This window comes from Calypte anna, chromosome 6 (genome assembly GCF_003957555.1).
Source record: "Calypte anna isolate BGI_N300 chromosome 6, bCalAnn1_v1.p, whole genome shotgun sequence".
Taxonomy (NCBI): domain Eukaryota; kingdom Metazoa; phylum Chordata; class Aves; order Apodiformes; family Trochilidae; genus Calypte; species Calypte anna.
The window spans coordinates 22,837,075-22,862,927 of NC_044252.1; the positions used below are offsets into that span (position 1 = coordinate 22,837,075).

General features: G+C 42.1%; 1 protein-coding gene across 2 annotated transcripts; it reads left to right on the forward strand.

The window, feature by feature from the left end:
* Nucleotides 1–23,856, forward strand: PDCD11 (programmed cell death 11). 2 transcript variants are annotated; one of them, XM_030453274.1, is made up of 36 exons: nucleotides 1–125; nucleotides 924–1,035; nucleotides 1,634–1,765; nucleotides 1,942–2,109; nucleotides 2,858–3,019; nucleotides 3,626–3,749; nucleotides 4,085–4,266; nucleotides 4,889–4,996; nucleotides 5,429–5,635; nucleotides 5,922–6,046; nucleotides 6,638–6,698; nucleotides 7,366–7,512; nucleotides 7,629–7,880; nucleotides 8,707–8,850; nucleotides 9,539–9,739; nucleotides 10,285–10,455; nucleotides 10,851–11,070; nucleotides 11,385–11,528; nucleotides 12,099–12,214; nucleotides 12,361–12,878; nucleotides 13,411–13,473; nucleotides 13,954–14,062; nucleotides 14,546–14,635; nucleotides 14,935–15,037; nucleotides 15,561–15,738; nucleotides 16,342–16,398; nucleotides 17,050–17,172; nucleotides 17,457–17,579; nucleotides 17,791–17,986; nucleotides 18,341–18,457; nucleotides 19,038–19,181; nucleotides 20,179–20,429; nucleotides 21,057–21,225; nucleotides 21,481–21,634; nucleotides 22,176–22,341; nucleotides 23,029–23,856. In XM_030453274.1, exons 2-36 carry the CDS (start codon nucleotides 934–936, stop codon nucleotides 23,198–23,200), a joined length of 5,499 nt encoding a protein of 1,832 aa, XP_030309134.1. In that variant the 5' UTR covers nucleotides 1–125; nucleotides 924–933; the 3' UTR covers nucleotides 23,201–23,856. The 2 variants fall into 2 exon arrangements, with proteins under 2 accessions (XP_030309134.1, XP_008488612.1); XM_008490390.2 differs by having other exon boundaries at nucleotides 13–214; nucleotides 23,029–23,855.
* Nucleotides 23,857–25,853: the final 1,997 nt, after the last annotated feature.

The window sequence follows — 25,853 nt, forward strand, 5'->3', positions numbered from 1 at the left end:
TGCTTCCGCTTCCGGTCCCATAGCACCGCGTGCCGCACGGTCGCGACCCGGTGCCGGTCCGGTGACGGCGCAAGAGACAGCGAGAGAGAGGGGCTACCGGAACAGGGCGGCTGCGGCCGCGGGAGGTCAGACCCCTGCGGGCGGCTCTTCAGCTCTTTGTGGTCCAGCTAAGAGTCGTGGCCAGTGCAGCCGGTTCGGGTACCGGCCCTGGGAGGTCTGTGTGGGTCAGCGAGGCCTTCATGAGGCGTGCCGTGATGAACCTTCATTTAATGACTTGCGTTCACGTTTAAGGGAGTTGTGTATGACTAACAAGACTTCTGTGAATTTGACAGCGTGTTGTTTCAGTGCTAATTTCTGTAGAGCAAAGTGATAAGAGTGTGAGTTGTGACTGCGTGATATAATAAGGACTGATAAACGAGGTGTCGTTTTGTAAGGTTGAACTTAAATGTATAGGGAGACACCCTTTTAACTTACAAAAAGTGAAAGTGCAGACCAGACTTAGTGTTTTGCTGACAACTTTCTTCTTGATGACTGAAGCTGATAATTCCAGCTTGCTCACTAAATATAATAAATAAATTTAGTAGTAATTTTAAAAGTAAGTAATACATTTAGGAAACCATTTTATGAGTATCTGGTGCATCTAAATGCCTGTTAAATAATATTTTGGTTGAGTAGAATTGGGCAATAGTCAAAAGTGTTAGGGATGCACATGTTTAGAAGCACCATTGCAATGTTTCAGCATAGTCAAATATTAAATACGCTTGGATTTGTGCTTCTGGTTTTGCACAGACAAACTGTAAAGTAGCCATCTGAATTCATTCTTAGTTTGGGCATAATTCACTCATTTGTCTCTTCAGTGTTTGTGAGGAACAAGTGTAACAACTGCCAGAGTTTAATCTCAAGTTTTGTCATTTGTCTTACAGAAGTGCAAGCATGGCATCTATGGAGGAAAACTTTCCTCGAGGGGGTGTCCAGAAAAAACCCACAGAAGGAAAAGCATCCAACTCCAAGTTAGAGCTGGACAATTTGTTTGATGTATGTTGTTTTGCGTGCTCAATTAACTCCTTTCAGAGCTCTTCTACTACCAGAACACAACTGCAGTCCTCCCAATTCCATTCATCTATAGTGAACTATAGAAGGCACTTCCAGAAAGAGAGATGTACTGACATATACCTTTCTCCTGATCTCTTAAAGATCTCTGATGTCTGATGCATGTTGAATGTCATGACAGAAAAAATTCAATCAAAATTATTGTTCAGGCTTTAGCTTTTAAAGTCTCCACGAGCATCGTGCTCTGATGTGCTTATGTAGTGAGGCTGGTGTTAGTGGACATAGACTGTTTGGTCTTTCTGTTAGTAGACTGTGGTGCAGATCATTTGTGCCACGCTTTTCCATGGGCTAAGGTTCTCAGTTTTATGAATAATCAACTTCTGCCCAAAAGAAAATATTTTACGAGACTTTCATGTAAACATATAGCAGCAGTTATCAAGGTTGTTGTTCTCTTTATTTTTTTTTCTGCTCTCCAATCCTAGTGTTCTAATTTCGTTCCTGGCAGCAGAGTTTTGCCTTAGTGCAAAGTTCGTCTCTTTATCCACTTTTATGTTTTTTCTTCTCTGCTTATAATATGCTTTAGGTTCACCCTGAAGAGCAATCTCGGAAAAGAAAAGGGAGCCTAAAGGATCAAGGGAAGCAGAAGAAGTTTAAGGCAGACCAAACAGCCAGTACTAAAGACAATTTTTTTAATGTTGAGCCACTCTCAATTGAGGTTTGTGGATAAATGTTTGATTTTTGTGTACATCTCTCCTCAGGGCTATAAAAACGGGATGTTCTTTCTCACTAAACCTTGTAAAATCAGTAATTCAGGACAAAATTGTGTCGACCACCCCTATATCATTGACTTGCTAAGATATCCATAGTGTGCTGTTCTTCCTGCTTTTCTAGGCGCTCTGTGAAGGGATGCTGCTCCTTGGTTGTATAAAAGAGGTCAGTGACTATGAGCTTGTCATCAGCTTGCCCAATGGACTTTTGGGATTTGTTCCTGCCACGCAGATCAGTGATGCCTACAGCAAAATGCTGAGCAAGCAGGTGGCCCAAGGAGAACTCCTGGAGGTGAGACCTTGGTCTTGAGCTGTGATTTGTTTCTGGGAGCAAGGGAGTATTAATAGACCTCAGAATCAACCCCAAGGTCTTACTTAGGAGCCTGGTTTCTTCTGTTTCACAGCTGACTTTAATCTGATTGTCTTAAGTGCCTTAGCCTTAAGAAGGTAGTCCATGAGTTCTGTAGACATCCTGTAGGACAGGCAGAGATTTGTGCAGCCTGTCTACTGCTGAACATAAATACTGATCCTGGCTGCAGGCAGTGATGGGGAGAAGTTAGGGAAGCAGTCGGAAGATGATGTAAAGGTGCAAGCATTTCTCAAGGGCATGGAGAGTAGCACAGTACTTGCAGCTTAGTTGTGTATTGACACATGCAGTCTGCATGTGTTGTGGAATATGGGATCTTTCAGGTACATAAGTTTTGCAGCGTTTTTCCCTCCTAAAGAGGGAGGTAAGGTTAGGGTCACTGTTGGCTCTGTAGGTGTTTTTAGCTGTAACTTTCTGATTCCATCCCACACTGTATTCTCTTTTAGGCAAAACCTACCACTCTTGCTGATGTCTCACAGTGTTATCCCTGCCTCTGTTGAGATCCTGATGTTTGTAGGATTTTCTGCCTTTTGTTTTAGTGTTGACAGAGAAACAGAACTTTGCTGTAGGATTTTGATGTCATAAACCTACTTCAGTACCAAATTCTGACCATCTTATATCATTTAGTAATTGTAAAATTTTTTATTTCTCACTTGATTGTTTTGCTGGGCAGGATCTGAATTTGCTTCCAGAGATGTATTTTCCTGGGACGCTGGTCAGGTGTGTGGTAACCAGTGTTGAGAAAAGTGCTGATGGACGTCGGAGTATCAAATTGTCAGTTGACCCCAAGAAGGTCAATAAGGGTCTGAACACTTCAGCACTGGCATCGGGCATGGTACGTGTTCTGGGTCTGTCACAGCCTCCAGCATTTGGAAGTTCATCTTGCACAGTGTGTAGAGGAACATTTCAGTTTGTTCTTCATGGGTTCAGAGTAGACTGTGGAGCTGATTCTACCATGGAAGAGACCTGTGAGGAGTGGACAGTATTGGGTCTTGACTTCAGGTTGTCACTCATGAAATCTTGACTCTGTTTCAATGTGGACATATCATTTAACTACTAATTTCTGAGGATACTTTTTTCTTATTTATGCAGAGAGTAATATTTGTCCTGCTTTGCAGGGGTACTTAGTTTAGGTTTTGTGTTTCCAACCATATGGTATGTGCCTGCAGTTCAAGCACCTGCTATTTTTGAGCATCGCAGTTTTTTTGCCTGCTGGGTTGTGAGCTCCATGTGTGTGTAGTTGGCTAAGTGTAGAGTTGAGACTCTACAGTCAGATAATCTCTATAGTAAGAAAGAAGGTAGTATTCTTTCTGCTGCTCTGGAAGACTCATCTCTCTGTCCTCATGAAACAGGTGGTGGGGATTCTCTTACCAGATGTGCATTCTTTGAAGACCCATCTCTTTCATGACATTAATGAATTGCCATATTTCTCTCCCAACAGCTGCTCTCTGGCTTTGTGTCTAGTGTGGAAGACCATGGCTATCTCATTGATATTGGAGTCAGTGGGACTCATGCTTTCCTGCCTCATGAGAAAGCCCAGAATTACATCAGAGCACTCAAGAGAGGTAAGTAGTAGTGCAGGAGTTGCTGGGGTTAAATCAGAGGTGGAGAATTACAAAGATTAAGGATTGTTATATCTGTGTATCTGTGGTGATCATGCATCTCAATGAACTGGCTAAAGATGGTGTCTTTGTAAGCTGCTGGTTTGCTGCAAGCTGTTGGGTTTCAGCCTGTTTTCTGACAGGCTATGCTACTGTTCCAAGCCCATCCATCCCTCCTGGCAGTAGAACACTTTGAGAGTTCTGAGCTCTTAAAATAAAGGGAAGAAGCTTTGAAAAGAATGGAAGGAGATCCCTGAGGGCTTTGGGTGGAGGTTTTATGCTACGACTTATTATTGTAGGGTCTGACTTGAAAATAGGCCAGAATCTGAACTGTGTCATTGTGGAAGTAAAGAACAAGGGAAGAGTGGTCTATTTGTCCATTGATCGATCAGAGGTTGCTGCATCCCTTGCAACAGAGCAACAGAACTGGACACTGTCTAATTTATTGCCAGGGTTAGTGGTGAAAGCTCGAGTGCTCAAGGTAAGCTCTTATTTGTTTTTTTTTTCTCTCCTTTTTTAATTTTTTTTTGTGTGTGGTTTTTTTGGTGGGGGTTAGTTTTATTTTGGGGGGTGTTGGTTTGGGGGTTTTTTTTGTTTTTTTTTTGTTTTTCCTCTTTGCTGAAGGTAAGGAGACAGATGAAATAGAGACGGAAGCTTATTCCTTAGAAAATTATGCTTCGGCTCAGTTACTTTAGAATAGCAAAGACTGTTATCTGCTTGACACTCCCTCTACTTCATTCATCTGAGGTCTGGTCTCAGTCCTGGTTGTGATGCCATGAGTATAAAGGCTTCCACCTGGAGTTGGTGATAGAGCTTGAAGCACAATAGGATCTATTTTGTGCTTCTCTGGCCTTTGCCTAGGAAAAGTATTTTACAGGCTAGAGGTAGTGTTCAGAATAAACACAGCATTATTGAAAAACTAAAATATTGTTTTTGCAAAATAATATAGAAAGCAGAACTGTTAATGGAATTCCTATCTTTTTTTATAAGCTTGTTGATTAACACTGGCACTGCCTGTTTGTGAAGTGTGTGAATTACTTTCTGGTTTTGAGCTGCATAAAATCTGAGTAGAAGGGTTTTTTTGTCATCTTTTCCATTTCTAGGTAGCCCCACTGGGGATCAAAGTGAGCTTTCTGTCTTCCTTCACTGGTATTGTAGATTTCATGCATGTGGACCCAGACAAATCCATGAACTACTCTCCAGGTCAAGTGGTAAGAAGAGTGAAGGATGTCTGGAGTTCTTATGTTGCTTGAAACATCTCTTACATTCTCCAGCATTTCATGGAATAAGCTCTGAGATCTTACTGATAATAGATGCCTTTTATTTGAATTACCATGGTGATTAGTTTAGAGCTGTAAAGAGCAAAGCCATTCCTGGGTTAATGGAAGACTTATTTGGCAAGTACAAGAGACTTGCAAAGGACAGAAAATTTATTGTGTGGTCATGTACCAGTCTAGCCCATTAACAGCAGATAGATTAAAAAAATGTCTCTGAAGCTGTTAGAACTGATGTCCTAGTAGCAATATTGAGATGTGCTTGTACATGGACAAATACCAAGCTTAATGTCTAAAAACACGAGCAATGTCCCTTTCTCCTCTTTAGTTTGCAAACTTGTGTTTGATGAACATATTATCCTCTTCCAGATAAAAGCTTGCATCCTCTCTGTTCACCCCATCTCCAAGGGGGTGCGGCTTACTCTACGTCGGGCCTTCCTCCACCCTGGGGGGTCCCCAAATCAGCTCTCCAGTGGCCGCATGGGGGCAGTGGTGGAAGAGTCAACAGTGAAAGCTTTCTACAAGCGGTTTGGTGCTATCTTTGAGCTTGATGATGGCACTCTTGCATTTGCACGGGTGAGTACCAGGGCAGTGAGGGAAGTCCTCCATAGTTATCTTTGCCTCCAGGGGAGGGAGTTTAGCAGGAGGCTTTATTTTCTACTTTTATGTTCTGTGTAAGACAGATATAACAAAATCAGGGTGACATGGACGGTGTTTGCCAAATCATATCTCCCCTTGTTTGGTCTGGAATGTAGGAAGGTTGTTGAGGAAGAACTTGGTGGAACCTGCTGCCACTTCAGCCTAAGGTCTATATCAGCGCTTCTGTTTTCCAAATACTAACTTATAATAATTTTTTTTCTAGTTGAAACATATTTCAAAAACAAGAAAATCCTTCAAACCTGGGGCATTTAAAGCAGGATGCAAACATAAATGTCGGATCATTGACTACAGCCTGATGGATGAGATGTGTATTGTATCCCTGAAGTAGTAAGTTTCATAGACTCTTAAGAAAATTGGTTGAAGCATTGGAAGGGTTTGGTTGAGAGTGGAAAATTCTACATTGATTTGCTGGACTGGAACTTGCCACTGGGGGGTTTTGGCTTGTATCCCTGTTACCTTGCAAATCATCCCCATACTTAAAAGAGGATTGGGACACTATCAATATAGTTGGTACAGGGAGGCTAAATTTGGTCTAAATCGTGTTGGAGGACAGTGGCTGAAGAGGAAATTTAACCTTAATCTGCCAAGTCCCAGCCCGTTTTGCTTCTCTCTCTTAGTACTTCCATCTGTGTGGCTTTAAGTAAAGATGAGTTCTCCATTCATGCAGCCATGGCTGGTGGCCATAACTGTGTGGCTGTCTCTTGGGTGGAGTGTGATGAACCTCCCTGAGCTTTATGTCCAGAGAGCTGTTATGGGAGGTGTGTCATCTGGAATAAAAGACAACTCGGGAGTTGTAGAGCACTTGGGCTGTGTGAAATGATGGGTATTTGGGACAAAGCAAAGAGGGGACTATTTCCTCTTACCCTGTATTTTTTCAGATTAACCGATTGGTCACTTCTTGCTGTGTTTTCTTCCTAGTCAGATTATTGAAGCGCGGTTTCTGCAATTGCAAGACATCCAGACAGGAGATGTGGTGCAGGTGAGCTCCTGAAGGACTGACACGGTACTGTGTGGCTGTTGCACTTAAAAAAGTGGTCTAGCTAATGTGCATTTCCTCTGTCTAATGTGTATGTTTAACTTCTGATCCATCTAATGAGATGAAAGTTGGGAGAAAAACCTTTCTTTGCAGGACTCTATTAATGCTATGCAGTATTTTTATTTCTCCATTTTGTTGTTTCCTGATGCTGCCAAGGCAAGCACATTTTAGCCAGATTCAGTCATTTATTTATGGCCATGAATACATTTTTAGAGAGGCTTGACTGAAAGTAAAACTCACTTTGCACTCTTAAGTAAAAGTGTAGACCATCAGTTGGCTGATGGGCAGAAAGTTACTCTGTTATGGTCATTCTTACGTTGGAGTCATGGCTGTATTGGATATGTGTTTTCTAGTTTGCCTAAGTCTATTGGAATTTTAGAGAAGTAGCCTCTGCTTGAAGAAAAGATGCTATATACCAACCTTATATTATCATGTATGAAAGTTAATGGGTCAGATTGGCTGGGTTGAGGGTTTGCCTAAAACTTTATTTTTTGGAGAATGATTAAATTGGTGATAATAGGTGGTGCAATGGCTTGGCTGTTTCCTACTTGTGCATGCTCTGCTTTTTTATGCTGAATTTGCTGATCCTCTTTCCTATTTTGGGTTCTAGGGCAAAGTGTTCGCATTGAAATCCATTGGGATGCAGGTGAAAGTGGCTGATGGGATTAAAGGGCTTGTGCCATCCATGCATCTTGCTGATACGATCCTGAAGCAGCCTGAGAAGAAGTACAACATAGGAGATGAAGTCAGGTGTCGGGTGAGAGCTGCCAAGCAGAGTCTTAAGCTGCTTTGCACCCTTTTGTTCTGAGCAGCTGGATTGATCAGACATTAGTGGATATGCTTTTTGATCCTTCTTGTACTCCATCCTACTAGGTGCTAGAGTGCAGTCCTGCAGGAAAGAAGCTGATCCTTACATTAAAGAAAAGTCTTGTCCAATCAAAGCTTCCAGTCCTCTCCAACTATGAAGATGCAAAACCTGGTCTGATCACACATGGCTTTGTGGTGTGTGCAAGGGAGTTTGGCTGCATTGTGAAGTTCTACAATGATGTCAAAGGTCTGGTACCCAAGAATGAGCTCAGCTCAGAACCCATATCTTCTCCAGATAGTGTCTTCCGTGAAGGCCAGGTAATTAATGTACCTATGTCATGCCTTGTGTTTAATACAAAAGTGAAATTTGCAGTTGAGTTAGCCCCAACATTTGTTTTCTCCTGGAAGAACCAGCTGCACCAAGAATTGTTAATATCCTTTCACTTTAAGCAGTAACTGTGTTCCATTTAAAGAGTCAGCTTTTCTTTGAGCATGTCACAGATCTGTCTTTTCTCTAGGCTCTTTTTTGGCATGGTGCCTCTAGGCAGGAGGCACCATGTTATATGCTATAGGGATGACACTTGGTTGAGCTACTGAGAATTTAGTAGTAGTTTGGAGTTCTAGACTGCATTTTCTTCTAAGAAAGTTAAAATTCTTACCTACATAATCAAAAGGATAAGATTTTCTGCTTCTAAAACCAGGCTCTCTGGGAACCATGCTGTTAACCAAGTTTTGGTCTTTGTTGTGGGCAACCTTAAAAAAATCTCATCCCTCTTCATTATTATATTCTGGTGCTTCTGTTTGTCTTTAATCCTGCTGTTTGTTGGCTGGCTAAGCAGAACTGTAACTTTCTAGTCAACATTTCTGGCTGCAGATGTGGAGATAAGAATTTTATTCTCAGTTCTGCTACAGACCTGTCACATACTTTTAGCAAGTCATTTAATTATGTACTTCCATTTTCCATCTGTGTGATCAGAATGTCATTTGTTTTTGGTTGTACCTGGTAAGTGATAGTTACCTGCCAGGTTTCCTTAGGGGTGAGAAAACAGTGTACTATGTTTTACCCTGTCCCATAGGTGGTAGCCCACTGAGGGAGCCAACTGAATTAAACTTTTTGTTTGTTTTTTTTTTTTTCTTTCTGCAGGTTGTTAAAGTAATGGTCTTAAAATGTGAACCCCAGCAGGAAAGACTCTTGTTGTCTTTCAGGTTATCAAGCAAATCTGTCCTGGAGGACAAAAAGGAAAGTACTCCAATGAAGAAACAGGAAAAGAAGTATCAAATAGGACAGGTATTGAATTTAGTGACTGCTTCCTATTTGCCTTTTCCTCCTACTTTTCCAAACAATTTGGTATCACTTTTAACAAATTTGCTTCCAGTAAAGCAGTTAGGCACTGGCATTAAGTGTGCATTTCCTATTGTGTGTTTGGCCTCCTGGAACAAAAACAGGCTCTCTGTTGTCAGAGGTCAGGATAAGGGAGTCCCAGGACAATCCTTCCAGAGGCACCAAATAGTGCTTCTGCTTTCTAGGTGGAGTCCTCTTTTTTCTGGATACTGCTGATATTCTCACTCCAAAAGCAGCTGCTTTTGCTCCCTGGAAAAAAGACAACTTCATAAAAATGTTTTGAAATGCTTCCCTGTTGTCTTTGGAAAGAACAGTTTCCAGTACACTGCAGGTATTGCTAATGTAGAAACAGGACAGTTCTAATCTCGTTTAAATTATTCTCTTTTCCCTTCAAATAAAAAGTCACAGCCAAGAGAAAGTTTCAGCTGTTGATTTCTCTTGGAGATGAAAATTATTTTACTATCTATGTTGGCATGTTTTTATTCAGTCCTGCTGATGTGAGATTTTTCTCACATATAACTATGAGGCCATGTCAGAGCCCCTGCAGCACAGCATTTGGTACCCTGGACATCAAAACAGATGAGTTCAAAGACACTTTTGGAATTTTATATCACTGTAGTCACTCTCTTTTCAGATGGTTGATGTAAAAGTCTTGAAGAAGAAAGATAATGGGCTAGAGGTCTCTATTGTAGAAGATGAAGGCTATGGGATAGCCTTGATTCCTACAATGCACCTTTCTGACTTCGTGGCTAACTGCAAGCTCCTGTGGCATTCTCTTCAAGAGGGAGATGTCTTGCCTGGAGTTATGTGCCTAAGTGACAAGGGAGAACACATGGTATCCTTGCAACCTCAACCAGTCAAGAAAAGCAGAGGGGGAGAGGGGAAGGAGCTGTGGAAGGAATTCTGAGTATCTGCAACAAACAAATTTGCTACTTAGTGTGTTACTTGAAAGTGTCTGTCAAGCTAGCAATGTTACAAAGAGTCTTTATAACTCACTTGTGTTAGTAGTGAGGCTCAAATGCTGCTATAATCCCATCAGAACCATTGTTGGATCTTGGTAACCAGCTGTGGGCTGTTAATCATATCATAACCTTGGCAAAAATTTTCTGGTTTTATACCAGAAATCGAAACCAAGATAGCATGAAGTTCGTGTTTCTGCTAGTGTGGAATATGCATCCTTAATACTGAGCAGCCTAAGAGACATTAGTTGCTAAAACTTAGTGCAGAGAGTTAAGACACAAATTGGAATTAAAGAATTTTGAGCTCCTGCACCATCTAACCTGCAAAAAGTTCTGTAGCCCAGTGATTAGCAGCACCAAGTGATTTGCTTGGCATTGAGCTCCTTTCATCTTGTCCCAAGTTTCCTAACTCGTTATTCAGATTTTGAGCAGAAAGTCTGCAGTGATTTCTGCTGTACAGGAGGAGCAAGTTGTGAGAAGTTTCTCTGAAATCCAGCCTGGGATGCTATTGACTGGTTATGTGAGGAATGTGATGCCCTTTGGAGTGTTTGTAGAGTTTCCTTTTGGTGTGACAGGACTGGCACCCAAAGTGGTAAGCAGTGCATTCACTTCAGTAAACTGCATATGCATAATTAGGCATGCTTGAAACATGGCTTTTAGCAAAGGTGCAGTAACAAAGAGCGAACAGTGGGACTGTGGGTCCTGCATTTGCACAGCTTCCTCCAGTAAGGTAAATGCTGGATTTAGGTTTGTGTTTTAATTCACTTCCAAAATGGAATAAAGGACTTCGTTGGGGTGAGCTGAAGTTCAAACAAGGATTTTATGTGACTTTAGTAATTAATTTTAATTGATGGCTTTTTGTTAGTTTTTGTTAATTTCTTATGCATTTTCATGAAGTCTTAAACCTTTTGTCTGAACAGCACTGTGGGTGGTTGATGGTTAGCAGCTGTGCTCAGTAACCCTTGCCCCTTTGTTTCTTCTGCACAGAGCATGAGTGACAAGTTTGTGACAGACACCAAGGACCATTTTGTAGTGGGACAGACGGTGATTGCAAAGGTGATGAGCATTGATGAGGAGAAGCAGCGTGTGCTCCTCAATCTGAAGGTGTCAGAGTGCAGCTCAGGCGATTCCGCTGCAGAGAGCTTTGCCCTGCTAAATCAGTATTTCAAGGAGATGAAAGAAATCAGGAGCTTGTTGAGAAGGAGAGGTAAAAGATTGCATGTGTTCTGCTGAAGAGGATGATATCACAAAGAATGGGCTCCAGAGGAGCAAAAACAAGAAACCATTTTTTTTTTTAAAGTGAAAGAAAGCTCAGATCAAGCAAAGTGTTTCTCCTTTGATTAAGTCATAGTATTTACTTCTTCATATTTCTATAGATTCAGGAGTCCAAGCTCTGTTTTCTGTTAAGAAGGTGGATATAAGTTCTTGTTCATACTTTCCTCAGCAAATGTGAACGCTTCTTGTTTTGTGAAGAAACAGCATAGATAAAACTGATTTCAAAATTTTTTCCCCTTTATCTAGGGGAGTCCTGGGGCCTTTGTGAACTGGTGCCTGGTAAGGAGCTGCAGTTGGTTGTGAAGGATGTGAATAATGATGGCTCAGCACTGTTCAGTGGCAGCTGTGTCACAGGCCTGACTGTGACAGCCACTCGCTACCATTTGGGAGGTGAGGGTCTTTGACTGCTTGCTTTGGTTTCCACTCAAAAAATTCAAGCAGAAATGTGCTGTATTATGTAGAACCAAACAAGTCACTCTGAGGTAACAAAGCAATTAAATGTATACAGACTGCTAATTTTAGCAGGAGTAATATCCCAGTACTTTTGTATTCAGAAGAGCTCCTCTCCTCAGCAGCAGATAGACTGATGACATTTTTATGCAAATGTTAGCATAATCTTTTTCAAAACCTTTTTCACACTATATTTGTGTTTAGTCAGCCTTTTCTACATTATTTAAGAGTTGCATCTTCATAAAATCAATTTAGTTCTTTGATAAAAGTATCAGGCTTCTTCCTTGCCTTAAATGTTGATAAATCTTTCCTTTTCTGTATCTGTCCACCAAGTTGACTTCATTGCAGTAACAGAGTTACAATAAATATTTAAGTAGTCTTTCTCACTGTGGTCTGTAAGAACTAAACTGAACCACAGGCAATCCTTCCTATCTGTAATTTACCACTAGATCAGTTGTTCAAAGCTTTTCACTGTCATAAGGTGATGAATCTTCTTGTTCTCATTTGTAGACAAAAGCATTGTTCCTGGTGGGAAAACCAAGGCATTGGTTCTTCATGTGGATGCCCTCACATCCAAGGTTTATGTTTCTCTTCGGGAAAAACTGTTAAAACAAAGACCCAAGCAGGTATCTGTTCAGTTTTTAGATTTTCTATTTCTCCTTGTCTATCAAACTCTAGGTGAGGGAGCTTTTCCTCTTCTAGAGCTGTGGGAGATAGAGTGGAGGGGTTCAGAATCTCAGCAGGGTAAGTTACTGTCTTCATTTCTGTCTAGAGACTCACAGAGAACTCCCAGCACTCTGCCATTGTGCAGCACATCGCAGAAGAGTTTGCTGTCGTGTCTTTGGACACAGGCCAGCTGGCAGCTGTCCCCATAGCCTCTCACTTCAATGACACCTTCCGATTTGACTCAGAAAAACTGAAGGTGGGACAAACAATCTCTGCAACCTTAAAAGAAGTGAAGGTGAATGACCACGGAGTCTTATTAGCAGTACAAGGCCCAACAAAGAAGAATGTTTTTGCAAGAGTCCGGAACGAATCTGAGACGGTATTAGAAGAGATGCTTACAGCTGTGAAACATAATCTTTCTCTGGGGGATGTTGTTACTGGTACTGTTAAATCTGTCAAACCAACCCATGTCACAGTTGCTATGGATGACAAGGTGACAGGTTCAATCCATGCATCCCGGATTCTGGATGAAGTGCCTATAGGTTCTTTTCCAACGTATACTCTTAAAGCTGGACAGAAGGTGACTGCTCGAGTCATTGGAGGCAGAGATGTGAATACTCACAGGTGGGAAATCATGCTCATAATTGTTGGAGATTGCAAGGGGTGAAAAAGTTACTCAGATGATCTAGGCTGTTCCTTCTGTCACTGGATATTGTTACAGCTCTCCTTCTTGGAATAGTTGAGGCATAAAGAAGTCTGTGATTATATTATATAATATATACAGCTTTCCATGAATTAGCTCTCTACCTGTGTCAGTATTTACCTCGAGTATAGATTGTAATAAGAAAAGATGTCTGAACTCTTAAGGTCTAATGGAAGTGTTAAATGCAAGCAGGATTTGGCTGCAGGGGATGAATCTGCTGGAGTATTTGGGTACACAAAGTGCCACTGAAATAGTACTAGGAAGAACTGAAACTCAAAAGCTTTGGTCATTCTAGAGGGCTTATACCTGTTGTTTGGTTTTGGGGTTGTGTTGGTTTTTTTGTTTGTTAGGTTTTGGTTTTGTTTGTTTGTTGTTTTGCCAGTCCAGAAGGTTTACAAGTGACTGGGGCCCCGGAAGATCATGAGAAACTTTGAACCTTTTCCTGTTCTTTAGGTACCTTCCTATCACCCATCCCTACTTCACGCAGTCCATTCCAGAGCTCAGCATTCGACCCAGGTGAGTGTTTGCCTTTGCTCTGTCTGCAGATTCTTCACAGATACAGTCTGTATCTGTTGTATTATTGCAGGTTCTGTCCTTTTTTCCTTCCATTTGCAAAGGAGCTAACAATGAGCAAGAAGCTCCACGTACAGTGTGGCAAGGCCTCTTATTCTCTCTCTCACGCTTTTGTCTGGGAGCTGTGTTATATCTCATAGTGCTCTCATAGCACATGGTTAGCTTTGAATGTCCTTTTAGATTCAGGTTCTACCAACCTGCATTCTGGTAAATCCCTTCCTGTCAAAAGGATTCCCTCTTAAGCCCAGAATAAGATAAACTCCCTGCAGAAGGCTGCAGCTGGGGAGGAGATGGGGATGAAAGTCACAAAGGTGATGTCACAGTGGTATTGTCTCACCATAATCTCTTGGGTTTCTAACTCTTTTCTTCACCATTAGAACCAAAGCTGTCTTACTGATGTCCCCTTTCTTTGTTTGTAAACAGTGAAATAGAAGGGGAATTCATGACAATTCTGAACCATGAGGAAGACAGTGGTCTCAAGAAACTTGGACTCTATGATGTTGGACAGACAGTGACCTGTTTTGTGAAAAAGGTGAGGTGTGCTTGGGGAGGCAGCAAGTGAGGGTGATCTCAGAGGCTTCAGTTCAGACCTAAACACTGGCACTTCTATGGTCCTCATTTAATAGTGGCCTCTTGGAAAGTGCAGTGTCTTACAGGGAGAGTAGGAGAACAAAGTCACATTTCTATACTTGATGGAGTTGAGCTGATTCATCCTTTTTGACATGCCTGTTTGTTGCCAGCAGATTCTTCCTACCCTGCACTCTAGCAAAATAGCTTTTGAGAAATTATGTATGCCATCAGCAACTGACTTCTGATTCCTTTGTGCACTTGCCTGTGAACCATAGCAGCACTATGCTTGCTGGTGAGAGTAGAAGCCAAGTTACCATTTTCGCTTGATGCAAGAGCCAAGGCTGGAGTTGATCTTTCTTGCTTTAAAAGTAGTGAGCCCATCAGAGAAGGGTTTTTTTTTCCAAAGTCTCATGCTGTCTTCTCCGATTATTTGGTGTCTTCTCAGTATAACATCCTCAAAAATTGGCTTGAGGTGGAAGTTGCCCCTGATGTTCGAGGAAGAGTTCCTCATCTGCTACTGTCTCTGAACACCAAGGTAAGAGGGCTTTACACATAAGCTACACAATTTTCTGTGCACATAGCTGCAAGTAGTGATTGAAAACACTTTCCTACATCCATATAAACTCAAAGACCAGTGCTCTTTCCTTGCTGTCAGGTAAGTACTGTGCCTATAGATAGTTTGGCTCAGGATAGCAGAGCCCTTGATAGCTCAGCATGGCTCACCTCAAATGCACCTCAAAAATGTGTTAAGAAAGTGTAAAGCTTCACAGGAGAATTATCAGAGTTGTGCAAAGTTCTTTTTCTGGTGATGAGTCAAAATCTCTTTTCTTTCAGGTCTTAAAACATCCAGAAAAGAACTTCAAAAATGGCCAAGCAATATCAGCTACAGTCACTGGAACAGATGTCACAGAAAGAAACCTCTGCTTGTCACTCACAGGTATAGTGAAGTCTTCACAGCAGGACCCCACTGCATATGATGTTTTCCTCAAGGGTAGGCCTGCACTGACCCCTCAGGTGAAGATGTTACACTCCAGAGCAAAGCTGTATCTCCCTGTAGGACAGAACTAACACTTGTCCTAGATGTAGCAGCATGAAAGGCAAGAAAGGTCAGACATTTAAAGATCCACTTTACTGCTGTCTCAGACCAAAGCCCTTCTCTCAGTTCTTAGGAATATATTCCCTTCTGATCTCAGAGATGAGATGGTGCCTAAATGTTAACTGGGTCAACATTTCTCAGTTAATATGGATCCTGGAACTGCAACTAAGGGGATCTCATCCAGGCTACCGACAGAAGCCTCGCTGTGAACTGAGAGAGTGCATAGACTGCACCATTCCAAAAGCTGGTGGTTTTTTTTATATGACTAGGCAATTAATATTAGCTTCACTGACTCATTACCCCTGATGCTTTGGTTGCATGCTTTTGGTGTATTATCAAGCCTTCTTTCCTTCACTTTTTCCAGGAATTCCATCACTGGAGCAGGGTACCATCACTTTAGGCATGGTAACAAAGTTAACTCCACACACTGGTTTGACCATTGCACTTCCATGTGGGAAGATTGGCAGAGTCAGCATCTTTCACCTGAATGATACGTACACAGAGAATCCTCTGGGTGACTTCAAAGTCGGCAGGATTGTCAGGTTAGTAATCCTCTTCCTTGTTCCCTCAAGGTGCAAGTCTTAGAAATATCCCCCTTTGGTAACAGGCTTTTTACTGCCCCAAGATTATTCCAGATATCTAAGGTTCAGTCTGTACCTAGTAAGTAATGCTGACTTAGGACTATGTATGCATTCAAGTGAGTCTTGTATGAAGGAGCCCCTTTTCAGCTCCCTTCCTGGACTGTTTTTTGACAGCAGCTTCTCTGTTAACTAAGGCACTGGTGGTACTGAGGGTACTGAGTTATCCCAGCTCTACTGTGGTCCTGTGGGCTGTTTGGCAAGTCAGTTGTATTTACATTTGTAATGCACAAGTAATTGCATTTTCTACTTCACAGACTCATTAGGAATGGTAGAAAGTGCAACAGTACACTGGGTAAAGCAAGCAGGTTTCAAAAAGCCCTTTGCCTAGTTTCATGATGAAGTGTTGTGTCATGCTGATTTGTGTTAGACTGCAAGTGCTCTAAGGGGTGGGTTGGTTTGTTTCTTCTAGAGCTTTATTCTGCTAGTGAAAATACCTTTTTCCTGCGTGTGTCTTTTTAACAGGTAAAAAAGCTTTCTGTTTTTTCCCCTTACTCTGCAATGCAGGTGTTACATCCTGTCCAATGAGAATGGCAAAATCCAGTTATCTCTCCGGCAGTCCCGGTATGTGTCACCCCTCCAGTCTGTTGATCTCCTACTAGTGAATAAAAAAGTGAAATACTAGTGAAATACAGTAACTTTTGGTTTGTCTGTTAGAGCAAACTGTTCCATTTATCATAGTTTTTAGACCTGGCTTAACTTTTTTGTTTGTTTACTAGGAATGAAAGGGAAAGTTCTACTGTTGACTTTGCAGTGCAGTGTGTTACTTTTCAATGTTTTTTCCAATGTTTCAATTTTAAACATTTTGATTAAATAGCAAAGCTAGTCCTAGATGTCTCTGAAAACAGCCTCTTCCTTTGTCTTGGAAGAAAAATGTATAATGAAATATTTTAGAAATAAGTGGGAAAAAAAACCCAAGCCTGTGTAGAATTCAGATAGCTCTGCTCATTTTCATAGTGTCAGAGGAAGCTATGCTGATCTGCTTTGTTTGGCTTTGTTTACAGCAGTATGTCTTTTCCCTAATGCTATGTATAGCTTGGCAGAGGTTCAGGTAGTCCATTAGTACATATGAATAAACTGAAGGGTGTCTCTGATCTAGCATATTTTTCAGGAAGTACTAATTGTTGTTAGTGCTCTTTTTTTTTTCTTATATCCAGAGCAGAATGTGGATAATTCAAATGGGTGCTTTAACTTCTAACTTCTCATTTCTTTTAGATTAAACCAAAAGAGCAACAGCAAAGTGGAGGATGTTGAAATAACATGTGTTAAGGATGTTAAAAAAGGCCAGCTAGTGAGAGGCTATGTCAAATCAATCACTCCATCGGGTGTATTCTTTGGGTGAGTAGCATAAGGAAATTATTCTGGGAAATGAGGGATCTTGAAGATCTTATTTTGAGTGTACAACTCTGGAATCTTATTTGAGGGCAGTCTCTGGCGTAGTGCAATGTTGCAAAATTAATTTTCTTCTGGGAATCAATAGATTATTGCTGCTTTCTTGAGCTGTGAAAGTAAAGTAGGGAATGTTTGTGTGACGCTATGTAGAATTTGTGGTGCTACAGATTCAGTCTCTACACTTCCCCTCCCTCCCCCATGGAATACTTATTTTTGGTTTCCCTTCACAGCTTGTCTACTTCTGTTATGGGCCGCATCCTGTTCCAGAATGTTTCCCCTTACTTTGTACAGAAACACTCTTTATATGAAAAGTACCTGCCTGAAGGAAAGCTGCTCACTGCCAAGGTGCTTGGGTATGTCCAATGTTCTTTATGAGGGGCCATGAGCTAGTTAGAAAGGAGGTGGTGGAGGAGGAGAAGATGGAAAGAGGAAGGATAAAAGCTGTGAAGATTTTGAAGAAGTTCATGTCCTTGCAGGTGTTGTAAATGCTCTGATTGGTTTTTTTGTTTGTTCCTTTGATTTTTCCCCCTCTTCTCTCCTGCTATTTGTGGGACTGCATCACAGTGTAACTGGAAAAGGAAAACATATTGAGCTCTCTCTCCTGCCTGAGGACACTGGGATGCCAAGCATCTTGCCAGAATCCTTAGGCCTACCACGATATGATGCAGAGGAAGAGAAAAGAGAAGCAGAAGATAGGGAAAAGAAAGAAGAACCTAAGTTGAAGATGAAACGGAGAAGAGCAAATTCTGAAAGTAAGCAGGTATGGATGTGATTTTGCAGGACGTGCTAAAGGGACTAGGAATATCCTCTGGAATCAGGCCAAGGTATTATACAGAGCAGGAAAAAGATTAAATTGCATCGGAGATTAGCAAATATCAGAAATTATTCTGTGTGAGTAGGATTTAACTGGATTAGCTGTCCAATTGTGTTGCCTTTGTGGCCCACCCTGTTGGCCTTGGCACCATATGTAGGTCAGCATAGGTTTATTCTCTGTTATGTGAGAGGATAGTGGGGGATGCTCTACTGTCAAGCTCTTTACTTTGTGACCAGAATTACCTTTAAGATTCATTCCAGTTGTTACCCTTCACGATGCACTCATTTCCCCTTGCTGCAGGAGACCAAGCCAAAAAAGAGAAAGATCTGCCCAGGAGATGAAAATGACAGTGGAATTGAGGTATATTACCGGGAGGAGGATAACCAGGAAGAAGAAGCAGATAAAAAGAGATCTAAGGTGAGATTCTTGGAGGAAAATCTGAGCCTAAATGACTTTGCATAGCCCTACTGAGCTGTATTAATTTTGTCTTGGATGACAATTAGTCTCATTAATGGTTTAAAACTTGAGGAGGGAAGATTTAAATTAGGTATTTGGAGGAAATTCTTTCCTATGGGGTGGTAAGGCATTGGAACAAGTTGCCCAGGGATGTTGTGGATGCTCCCTGCCTGGAAGTGTTCAAGGCCAGGTTGGATGGGGCTTTGAGCAACCTGATCTAGTGGGAGGTGTCCTTCCCTGTGGCAGCCTTGTGGGGGGGTTGGAACTAGATGATCTTTAAGGTCCCTTCTAAGCCAAACCATTCTGTGAGTGGTCCAGATCAGAGTGACACAAAAACTGGTGTTTGTGTCATCTGAAAACAGCTTGAGTTTAAATTAAAGCAAAGGCAACAAGTTTAATGTTTTTGCTGGTGGATTGTTTACAAGTGTGAAAAGTCAGCAATACTGGTTAGAGAGAAGCCATAAGCAAACAGCAGCTTTCTGATCTCAGTGTAAAAACTTCAAATTAAAACCCAGGGCATTCCCTGTCTTCTTCCAAACAGATAAGGAAACCTGCTGAAGTTCCCAGGCTTCAGGTTTCCATGGGCTTCACCTGGGATGAAGACATAAATGCAATGAATGTACCTGTGCTGAATCAGAAGGAAGAAAGCTCAGAGAGTGAGGAGGAGGAGGATCTGCAGTCTAAGGTACTGTGTATTAGTGTTGCCTGCACGGGAGACACTGCATGGTGTCTGTGATGTGTCTTGGTGTTTGTATGTCTGTCTGTGCCACAGCAAAGCCTTTTAACCCAAGGGAACATCTCTGACAGCTAATACAGAGCGTTCTTAACTACTCCAAACATTGCAGTTAACAGCAGGTACTTTGTAAGCAGAGGAGAAAAGACCCTATTTTAGCATGGCTGTATGAAAATAGGGCTTCTCATGTTGGCATGCTAAAAAAAATAATGTTTCTGGGTCAAACAAACATTTTCATGAAAATAAATTTTTTATATTTTATGTCAGCTCTGTTTTATATTTTTGAGTGTTACTGTAAATTTACAGGAAAACCTGGAGATGAAAAACCTTTTTTCAAATTATAGTCCTTATATTTAGAAAAAAAAATTATTTTATGATTTATTTTTTAGAAAAGTTTTCCAATGGGTGCAATTCAGCAAAATCGGAACAAATCTCATGCATTGCTTTAATTTTTGCTTTCCAGGATTTCCCCTGTCCATCAAAACTCACCTCTGTACAGGACATGCGTGGCCTTGTTGCCCAAGGCACAGTTGCTACATTAGACCAAATTCACCCTAACAATCCAGCAACATACCCCAGTCTTGCACAGTTTCACCCTGTGTCTCCTGGATTTATACAGAGTTCAGGGTGATGGTGAGCACTGGCTCTGAGGATAAAGATGGAACAATGAGAGTGAGTCCTGCAGTTGGGGTGCAAGACTAGCAAAGTACTTGGTCCCTCAATGTATTTCATTAAAAAAAAATGAGACTGTATGCACTGCTGCTCTTCTTAGAGGTGGGAACTGTGTGTGAAGGGGTGGCATGTGTGCATCATTTTCATCTTTGAAACAATTGGCCCCACCTCTTCCTGTGAAAACTGCCTAGCTGTGGACATTCCAGGGTCTGTCTGTGCTTTAGCTGGGCTTGCCTAGCCCCACATGAAGTGCCTCCTCGTTCTCTTTCTCTTTCAGCTGAAGAAACAAACAAAGAAGGAAAAGGAGCTGGAGAAGCAGAAGAAGGAGAAGGAGCTCTGCAAATTAGAGGCAGCACTGATGGACCCCAGTCGACAGCCTCAGTCAGCAGATGACTTTGACCGTTTGGTGCTGAGCAGTCCCAACAGCTCCATCCTCTGGCTACAGTACATGGCTTTCCACCTCCAGGCTACTGAGATTGAGAAGGCCAGAGCTGTGGCAGAGAGGGCACTTAAAACAATCTGCTTCAGGTAATTATGGAGCTCTGCCTTTCTTAGCCCTCGAGAATAAATCATGGTGGGGTAGTGGTGGTGGGAGAAGAGCATTGGTTGCATCATCACGTGTGTGGAGTGGCAGGGTGTTGGAGTTTAAAAGGATTAAATGGTAGCAATTGTCAGCTAGTCCTTTGAAGGTCTGGTCTGAGTTACCATATGTGTGACCTGTAGCTGACTTGCTGCAGCTCATGACCACAGTAACTCCCCAGGGCATCACTGAGCACACAGACATACCTCAGAAGGGTTTGGAGGAGCATAATGCTGTTGGTGGTGATGTATGTAGAACAAAACATGAAACAAAAAACTTGTCACCCTTTCCATAGGGCTGCAACTTTCTGTATTAAATCATCTCTACAGTATAATTAACTATATTGCACTTTCTTGAATCATCCTTGTGGTTTTTATTACAAACAACAGTGATCAAAAGTTGTAGTGTGAAACAATTGCTATTCTCTGTTCTGAAAGTGGTGTTTCAGTGAGCAGTATGCCACCTTTTTTTCTTCTGGAGACAGACTACAAACCAGTGAGTCTTTGTGGGATATTTGCTTAAAGCTGATGAAGGTTGGTAAAAAACTAAATTCTCGTGTTTGCATCTGCTTCAAGGGAAGAACAGGAAAAGCTGAATGTCTGGGTAGCTCTGCTGAACTTGGAGAACATGTATGGTTCTGAAGAGACACTGATGAAGATCTTTGAGAGAGCTGTTCAATACAACGAACCTTTGAAAGTCTTCCAGCATCTGTGTGATATCTATGCCAATTCTGAGAAGGACAAGGTAAGAGAGTGGAAGCAGGTTCCAGTTGTCTATTCTGTTCAGTCACACCATCAAAATATCAGTGCTTTCTTATTCTTATCAGCCTTTCTTATTCTTAATTGGTATGAATAGTTATGATTGGCAATGGACAAGGAACTATTGATACATAGTTCTTTTTCAAAAGTGTTTGGAAATACCCAGGTCAAGAGCAAGTGTTTTGAAGTGTCAAGGCTTTATTATGAATCTGTGTGATCTAACCCAGCTCTGCCCTTCTAGCAAGCAGAAGAATTATACCACACAATGCTGAAGCGTTTCCGTCAGGAGAAATCTGTGTGGCTGAAATATGCTGCTTTCCTCCTGAAGCGAGGCCAGACAGAGGCTACACACCGGCTTTTGGAACGTGCTCTCAAGGCTTTGCCCACCAAAGAACGTAAGCACTGCCCTCCCTATTGATATTCTGGACCATATGTTGATAGATCTCCAGTAGCTGGGCAGCCCTCTCTGACAATGTTGGTGTGACAATCAGCATGTGACAATGTTTGAAGAGAAAAGTGCAAGGAGTTGGTGCTAGACGTGCTGCCTTTAACTGATTTCTGCCTGGATACCATTGCTAAATCATCCTGAAATAACTCTACTGTGACAGGCAAAAGCAAAGCACCCAAAGCAAAGAAGACTAACTAATTCTTGCATCCCCTTAGAGAAGTTCAGGTGGTCTAGTCCCAGGTTTGTGGGGCTGCCTATGGATATGCAGCAAGATGCATTTTGAATGCAAGAATAAAATTCTGTCTCCTACAGAGAGATGAAATGCAGAGACCCTTCTCTCTCACACTCTGATCCTGCCTCAGTCCACAGCTTTACAACAGAGCTGGTTCTGTCTCTGTGCCTGCCTCTGTTCTGTGTAATTATCACTTGTGTTTTTTCATAGGTAAGAGGGCTGTTGTGGTAGCCTAACGTGTCATTACTTGTTACAGATGTGGATGTAATTTCAAGGTTTGCACAGCTTGAGTTCCGTTTTGGGGACCCACAACATGCCAAGGCCCTCTTTGAGAGTACCCTTAACACCTATCCCAAGCGGACAGACATCTGGAATATCTATATGGACATCATGATCAAACATGGCAGCCAGAAGGAAGTAAGGTGAGTTGTGCTGCAGTAGGCTGGGAGAAGGCAGAATACAGTGCTTTGAGTAACACTTGAAAAGAGCAGAGGTGCTCTGCAGCAGGAGGTTGTGTAGGGCCTTCCAAAGCAGAGCAAAAGAGAATTTTTATCACCTAGAGAAACAGAACTGGGGAGTGTGGAAGGGCCTATCCTTGTCAGGACTGAGGATACTCCAAGGAGATACACAGAGCACAGAGAGGGACCAATTTTTGAGTAGTGACCTGCATGACAGGAAGTTGAGGACTTGCATTGAGGTTCATCCATCCCTCTGGAGGTATTGCCTTGTATATGAAGGATGAGATTGAGCCCTTGTGCATCTTGTAACATAAAAATGGAGAAACTTTATTTTTCTGAGAGCTGACAAAAGGAAGTTGAGCTTCCCACATTGTGGATCCAGCCACATCCACTTAATGAATGCAGGGTCAAATATAGTGGATGGGTCATAGCTTAAGTTGACTAATAGCCTTAGAGTTCTGTAAGCAAATAGAAGGCTTCTACTTAGAGGTTTTGGCCAGTTGTCAGGAATCTCTTTCTTCCAGCACCAGCACTTTGCAGCATGTTGAATGGCTCCTCTCGCTTTCTGCTTTTGAACAAAGATGGGATACAGGACTTGTGTTGAGTGTTGTTACCAACACAGTGATCTGAATTACTTTTGCTTTCTTGCAGGGACATCTTTGAGAGGGTCATACATCTGAGTTTGGCACCAAAGAAGATGAAATTCTTCTTCAAACGTTACCTGGACTATGAAAAGAAATTTGGCACAACGGAAAGTGCCCTGGCTGTTAAAAGAGCAGCAGTTGAGTATGTGGACACCAGGAGTTCTCATGCTGACACCTAAGTACAGTGTGTGTAGAAACAGGGTCAGCTCTCTGTGCAGTGTGGGGACTGAAAGGTCTGGAGTTCCACCATGAATCTCCATGGACAATGATATTCTGGATAGTACTGATCTATGACCAAACCAAACTAGAAAGAACAAACCATTTAAGGAAAATATTTGGTAAATTTTTGCAGCTTTGTCCAGGTGTTACAAATAATCCTAGTCTGTTGATGACTTGGCAAATAGGTTTTTAAATATAGACTGTTTTATAACCAATACAGACATCAGCCATACCTGTTCTACTTCCCTAGGGAAATTGTGCCATTATGATCCAATATTTTTAAGTCCATGATGTCTTATAATTCATTTCTCTCTTTGTCAGAATGTCAGAGAAGATTCTTGTCTTTCAGCTGAATTAACATTTCGAAAGATTTATCTCAAGTGCCATCCTCACAGTTGGCAGAGCAGTGCAGAATAGTGGCATAGTTGTAGCAGGATGGGACCTCTGGCAATCATCTGATTCAAACCCCTGCTCAGTGGGGTTGGCTAAGAGTAAGTTGCTCAGGACCATGTGCAGTTTGGTTTTGATTTCTCCAAGGGTGGAGACTGTACAACTTTGAACAACCAGTTCCAGTATTTGACCATGTTCACAGTAAAGGTTTTTTTATGTTTAAATGGAATTTCTTGTTTGTGCCCATTTCCTCTTGTCCTGTGACTGAGCGCACTAAGAAGAGTCTGATTCTGCCTTTTGACATTTAGATAAGATCCACCTTGAGCCTTCTTAGTCTGAGGAGCCCCAGTTCTCTCAACCACTCCTTGGATGTTGCATGCTCCAGCCCATAATCATTCTGTCTCCCTGGTGGACTCTATTCACTAAGCCTGTATATCTCATGCACTGGGGAACCCAGCACTGAGCACATCACCCCAGATGTCTTACCACTGCAAAGTATGGGGAAAGGATGACCTTGCCTCAGCCTGCTGCTAATGTGTTTTCTAGTGCAGCCCAGGATGCTCCTGGACTTAAGGTGAAAGGGCACTTTAAAGTGCCTTTAAAGCCCACAGCATCCCGTTGCAATGGATCCCATGATTGCAGCCATCTCGTAACAATTGGCAGTGACGTATGACAACAAGAATTAGTGATTTTCAGAAGTGCTTGTCTCTTAAGAGAAATTAATGAAGTGACAGAAAATAGTATTTTTCTGCAGTGGAAAAAACTATCCCAATCTAACCTTCTGCTTGAAAAAAGCCAAGTATCTTGGGTACTTAAGTAGGCTCTATCACCAGTGTTGGTGCCTTATCTGTGTTCCTGTAGCTCTTCAGTATGAAGTGGATGTGATCATCTGCATTTTACAGATAAAGGGAAGGCAAGGGAAAAAAAAAGATACACAAATAGGTGTGATTATCCAATGTAGACACTAGTTGACTGGGTGCCCAGTTTTGAATTATCAAACTTTGAGTTCTCAAACTTGAAGAATTTATTCATTGTAGGTGCTCTGAACTCAAAACCCAGGACCCAGCTCTTTGGCCTCTCTGAATGTCCAGTGTTGTGGGCATGTCCACATGGAAAAGCTGAATGATTGAGCATTTAATTCATTCCCAAGTCTGTTGGGACCCAAACTCAAGTCATTTTACTGCTTGCCCCCAGGGAGAGCAGGGCACTGTTGTCAGATTTTACTTAATGTTTTTTTAGAGGGGGGAGGCTGCTTCCAGCATCCAGCAGCAGCTGCTGCTTTTTTTAAGAACACAGCTGCAATTGTAGTGTCTTCTTTTTTGTTTTAATTTTTTATTAGTTACATAATAGAATACATAAATAAGCGTGTCAATAGAAACCAAGATCCCTTTGAGGTATTGTTTCTTCTTGACTACTGAAGCTATTTTAGTCTTTGCAGTAGTCAATAGGGAAAATAAATGACTGTAATTCTCCATACTGGAGGAACCTGGTTTGAACCCATCTTCCTGCTGGGAAGTGTGCCCTAACAGGCAACCCTGAGGCTGCTCTGTGATGGGGTTGTTTTTGCTTCTTTAGGAAAAGCAGTGAGCATGTGAGCCTGCAGCCTGTGTGATCCAGCACACCAGGAAGACAGGTAGCTCGACTTTCCTCCTGGCTTTTCAGTGAGAAGCCTACCCTGCTTGTTTGTGCTGCTGTAAAAAACCACGTGAGTTAACATCCCTCAGCATTGTCACTGGGGAAGGATTAGGAGCAAGGATATTTGTGAGGGTGCTGATGGACTACACGGCCCAGAAGCTCAGGGCTATCTCAGCTGGGGGCCATGCACAGCGCCACAGAAGGGCGTAGTTGTGGCTTGCTCTGCTCCTCACTGTCAGCTGTCCACTCAGACATACCTCTCCAACAAGAGGGAGGGGAAAATGAACAAGCTGGACAAGCTCCTAACCCGTCCCAGCATGTGAAAAGTGGCTGGGGTTACTGGAGAAGAGAAACGAAATAAACAGCAAAAGCTGGTTTGTGCTCATGGTTTATTCTTGGGATAAACAAATCCATTCCCAAATACTATGTCTTGCCTCTTCAAGTGAGGGAAGGGGAGGAGAAGGAACTGGAGTAGAGGTGGTTCAAAGGAACAACTAGGGACTGTCAAGGAGGAGGAGGCAGGGGAAGTAGGATGAAGAGGCATATGCTCATGCTGCTTTGTTCCAGCAAGTTACCTTGCATCTGTAT